This window comes from Macrotis lagotis, chromosome X (genome assembly GCF_037893015.1).
Source record: "Macrotis lagotis isolate mMagLag1 chromosome X, bilby.v1.9.chrom.fasta, whole genome shotgun sequence".
Lineage (NCBI taxonomy): Eukaryota > Metazoa > Chordata > Mammalia > Peramelemorphia > Peramelidae > Macrotis > Macrotis lagotis.
In genome coordinates, this window is record NC_133666.1 from 155,594,240 (window position 1) to 155,599,029 (window position 4,790).

Genomic DNA, 4,790 nt, shown 5'->3' on the forward strand with positions numbered 1-4,790 from the left:
TATAAAATACACTGGAGTAAAACACAGTCTAAGCGTCCAGTCAGCTCCACTGTTGAATTTTCTGAGAAAACAAACTACAGGCTCCATGAAACACTTAGCAGAGCTCAATTACTATTCGATTTCACTTGCTCACCAGAAATGGTTTTCTAAACCAATGTTTAATCTTTTATCTGATAAAGGTTTATCTGATAGAGTTTTAGAACTGCTTTGCAAAGGATACATTCTCCTTAAGGAGCTTGGTGGGTGACCATAAGTGTCTTTTGAATTCATTTAAAAGGATGTTATTTATGAGACCTGATTTTCTGTACCCTTAAATTCAATAGCCTTCAAATCCAGAACAAACCTGGAGAAGGTTTTTTGTTTGTCTTGCTTGTTTTGTTTTGTTCTTTTAAAAACTTCTCTAAGAAGCAAGTCAAGGTGGGGGGATTATTTGTTAGATTATTGGGTTTGGGTTTTTTTTAAGTAGTCATAATTTGTTCACTTTCCCCCTAGCGATAGTCATAATTTACTTTCCCCTGAACAATATAATCAAATTTATATATCCTGACACAAGCCTAATTCCCATTTTACAATGGAAACTATGGATTCGGAGACTTTTCAAGCATCTGTTAAATGAATATTTGTTTTTTACAACGAATTAAGAAGTTTCAGGTAAGGTGCCTGGAGAAATACCAATTTACAAAATATAATTGAAAAAGAGCTAGGAACAAGGTATTCAAACTTTTCTTCTACAGGAGAAAGGAAAAGCAAATAGTAATTTAAGGGAATGTTGATTTTAAAAATCTTATAGCCCTTTGCATTTGAGAACCTCTAAACTTATTCTTAATATTATGTTAATTAATATTAGGTCACAGCGGTGTATTTAATATTTGTTAGATCCATAAACAGAAGATGTAACTTAATCAGAACTTCTGAGACCAACAAAAAGAAACTGATGTAAATCAATATCCATTTTTGGTCATACCCTTAAAATTTCCTTCAAACCTCAAAATGCTTTTAAAATTTGTCTATCCAGGAATCGTGACTAAATTGGTTCTGACAGTTAAGCTGATATGACATATAAACCTGAGAGGTAAGAAAATGCTTTTTATATTAAATTACTAAAGTCATACGTTTCATCAGACCAAAAAAAAAGGATAATAAACTTTGGGATATTATTGACGCTACCAAGACCTGCAAGGCTACCGAAGGTGAGTGCTGGCAGCCCTATTTGAGGAAACGAACACTTTAAGGTTGCCTGGCTCTTCTGAGAAACCGGCATTTTTCTCCTCTCTCTTCTTTTTTTAAATGATGAAGTTCAAAATAATGCCCTGCCCATTGCGTTTGTCACAGTTTAAATATAAGGGGGGGGGGGGGGAGCATTCTCAGAAATGTCTAAAAAAAAGGCGGTTGCTTTCATCTCATTGCTATCTCGAGATCCCGAAATAAAGTGCCCGTACCACTAACCCCAAGGATTTTGCGAGACAAGCCCGAATTTCCACCTTTCCCATGATAGCGGAGAGGGGGCATTAAATCGAGCACCACGCTCCCCGAACTCATTCGCGGCCCTCAATTCCTCGATTCCTCGGGCTTGGGTGCAAGTGTCAAGCCTTACTCCCTCTTCTTCTCCGGACCCGCTCTAAGCCCATCTCCCGACTCCTATGTCTTTGTCCCCGCAAAGTCCTGGAGACGGGGTTCTTGCCTTGTCCCGAATACTCCCTTGTCCACCTTGGAAGCGATCGTCCCTTTGGACGAGTGAGTGGAGGGAAAGGAAACCCTAAGAGAGTGCCCGGTTCCTCAGCGCTCACCACCCCCCCGTCCCGTGCCAGAAAACTTCTACAAGAGCATGACCAGGGAGCCAGGGAAGTGGGGGAGCCGGGCAATTCCCATCCTCTCCTCCCAGCCCGTTTTAGCCCAGCGCTCCCTCCGGCCGCCGGACTGGCCCTTCGGGAGCGGGAGAAGGGGAGGGGTCAGAGAGGCGCTACATACGGTTATTGGGGTCGCTGGTGTGCTGGTTGAGGGGTATGATCTCCATGCGCTGCTGTCCGTACAGGTAATAGTCCAGCTCCTCGGCTGTGCAGCGGAGGCCGGGGCCCCCCCTGTCGCCGGCGGCCGCTCCACTGCCGCACTTGGAGCCCGAGCCCGAGCAGGAGCCGGCGCACAAGTCCTTGCCCTGCAGAGCCGCCGAGGGCAGCACCTCGGAGCTGGAGAGCGGCGCAAAGACCGGGAGCTGGGCCACGGGCAGGCCGGCCAGGCCGGCCAGGGAGGCGGCCGCGGCCGCGGAGGCGGCGCCGCACGAAGAGGCCGAGGCTGCGCTCGAGGTGGCCGAGGAGGCCGGAGTGGAGGAGGCGGAGGAGGCCGAGGAGGAGAGGGAGGCGGGGCGCGGGCGGAAGCCGTCGGCCCCGGGCTCGGCGCGCTCGGGCGCGGGGGGGCGGCAGGGGCAGCGGCGGCGGCTGGCCCAGGACCGGGCCGCCGCCGCCGCCCTTGAGCGGGGCGCTCTGCGGGAAGAGCTGCTGCCAGTGCTGCAAGTAGGCTGGGTCCACTTTCAGGAAGGACGACCCTCCGGGCTCCCTGGGCTTGAGCATGTCGGACGCCTGGAGTTGGGGGGAGAGGGGCGGGGAGGGGGAGAGAAGAGTCAGCCGAGGTTAGGGGGAGCGGTCAGACCCGGGGAAGGATGGTCCGAGCAGCCGCTGGGGAGGAGAGGAGGAGGAGGGAGGAGGAGAGAGCCGCGGCTAGGTGCCGTCCCCAGCCCAGCCCCGGCCAGCCCCGGCCAGCCCCGGCCAGCCCCGGCCAGCCCCAGAAGGGAGGACGCAGGCTCCTCGGGCTCCGGGAGGGGAGAGCCCAGGCTTCCAGAGTTCTGGGGAGAATCTTCCCTAACTATCCAGCCTCTCCGGCAGCCTCCCTCCCCATTCCCTCAACCCCCCCACCCCCCACCCCCGGGTTTCATCGCCAACTCCGAAGCCACACAAAGTTTGCTTCCAAATAGCGGAGCGAAGAAGGAAACCTAATTTCTAATTGGTGGAGTTCTTCAGACCATCCTCACCCTCCTGGGTGCCCTCCAAACTCTCTCCTGGGCTGAACCCTTCCCTCTCTCCTCACCCCATACCCCGCATCCCCCCGACTCGGAGGGAAGAAGCTGAGTTTCAGGAACACTTCACCCTCACCAAAGAGCGAGCCTTCGGCCAGGTACCAGAACCACCGCAACTCAGCAACTTGGGATCATTCAACACCCAGCTCAGGAAAAAAGGGAGTCTCCTTCCCACTCCCATTATTCTCCCATCACCTCCCCACCTCACGACATCCCCACACACACCACCACCACCATCCTCTACGCTTTTCTCCCAAGGGACCATTCCAGAATTTCAGCCTTTACACCCCTCCCCCACCCCTTACCTGGGAATCAAGGGGTGCAGGACTTGGAGTGGAGAGCTGGAGGGAGACGCTGTGTGCGCGTGTATATGTGTGTGTGTGTGTGTGTGTGTGTGTGTGTGTGTGTGTGTGTGTGTGTGATTACATGCCCCAGAGCAGTCTGAAGATCGCGAGTCGCCAGGGCAAAGAAGAGGAATGTGAGGGTGATCAAAGGGTAAAGGATCCTGGAAGCCAGCGGAGGGAGCAGTCGGAACTCTGAGCTGGAGGTGACTGGGACAGATCCCGGCAGCCCAGACCCGCCGTGGGGCTGCGCTTGGCAGCCACGTCCCGGCTCTTCTGCCTTGCTCTCTGGCAGCCTCCCTGGTGAACACGTGGTTTTTACGACAGCACAAAATACAAGTGTGTATGTCTGTGTTTGTGTGTGTGTGTGTGTGTGTGTGTGTGTGTGTGCGCGCGCGCGCACACGGGTGTGCGTGTTTTAGTGAAAGAGAAATCAAGATAGAAAGACGCAGACAGAGGCACAAACTACCTACAGAGACAAGACACAGGGAGGAACGAAGAAAGAAAGAGGCGAGATAAGGAGGTTATAACTCGGCAGGATCCAAATGCTAATCTGATGGTCTCTTCCTTACACCACATCTAACATCTTCAATTTTAAAATTTTATTTTATTATTGGCATTTCTTCTGTTAGGAGCCTTTTATTCCTTTATCTAGAAAGAAGAGAAAATTAAGAAACGACAAAGGAATCTTTACATGCCAATGTTTCCGTCCAGGAAGCTGTGAAGACTATGAGGATTTCCTGGGAATCTGTACTGTTCCCTCTTGCCTTCCAAGGCTTCCCTTGAAGTGTTAGAATCATCTTGGTATTTGAGTCAACTTGCATACCCATGCATATTCTCTAAAGGAGAAATCTCGGGAAGAAGTCTATTGGATGGAAGAGGTTGATGTTGCTGAGAGAAATATTTAATAAGTAAATGCAGTTTTGATTTTAGGGTTTAGAAGTCTGGAGACTCAGTTTTCTTCTAAAAGAAGTTGCCCTGGAACTTATATAATGTGAACTTCTTGTCTACAAGGCTTTCTTTTACCTGGAAAAGTTATCAACAACTTTCTCCCCTTTATCTCTGATTTTGTCTGTCTCACCCTTTTCTTGAATTTTTCTTATGGTTTTCTCTTCTCTGGGTCTCTTCTCTCTTGTCTTCCTCAAGCATTTCTTTATTCTTCAGTTGTTTGGACTCATATTTTGGTGGCACGACTGTGCCTTTCCACTTTTGATTTCTTCTACCGTCTGTTCTTTTTGGCTTCTGGAGAGGTCCACTTCCAGAAAGCCAGGAGGAACCACCAATACCTGCTGTTCACAATCTGCAAACGCACTATGATGCGTTCAGGTTGAAAACATGTTCTTTCCTGGAACTTCTCACTCCCCCCCCCCCCCGCCCCCCCA

The 4,790-nt window shown here is 50.4% G+C and overlaps 1 protein-coding gene across 1 annotated transcript in view; it reads right to left on the bottom strand.

The window, feature by feature from the left end:
* PRDM6 (PR/SET domain 6) overlaps positions 1-2,649 on the bottom strand; it is a 163,886-nt gene extending 161,237 nt beyond the window's left edge. Inside the window, 2 exon segments of the mRNA XM_074200585.1 lie at positions 1,969-2,411; positions 2,413-2,649. Of these exon segments, the coding sequence (XP_074056686.1) occupies positions 1,969-2,411; positions 2,413-2,564 (595 nt within the window). The 5' untranslated portion in view covers positions 2,565-2,649.
* Positions 2,650-4,790: the final 2,141 nt, after the last annotated feature.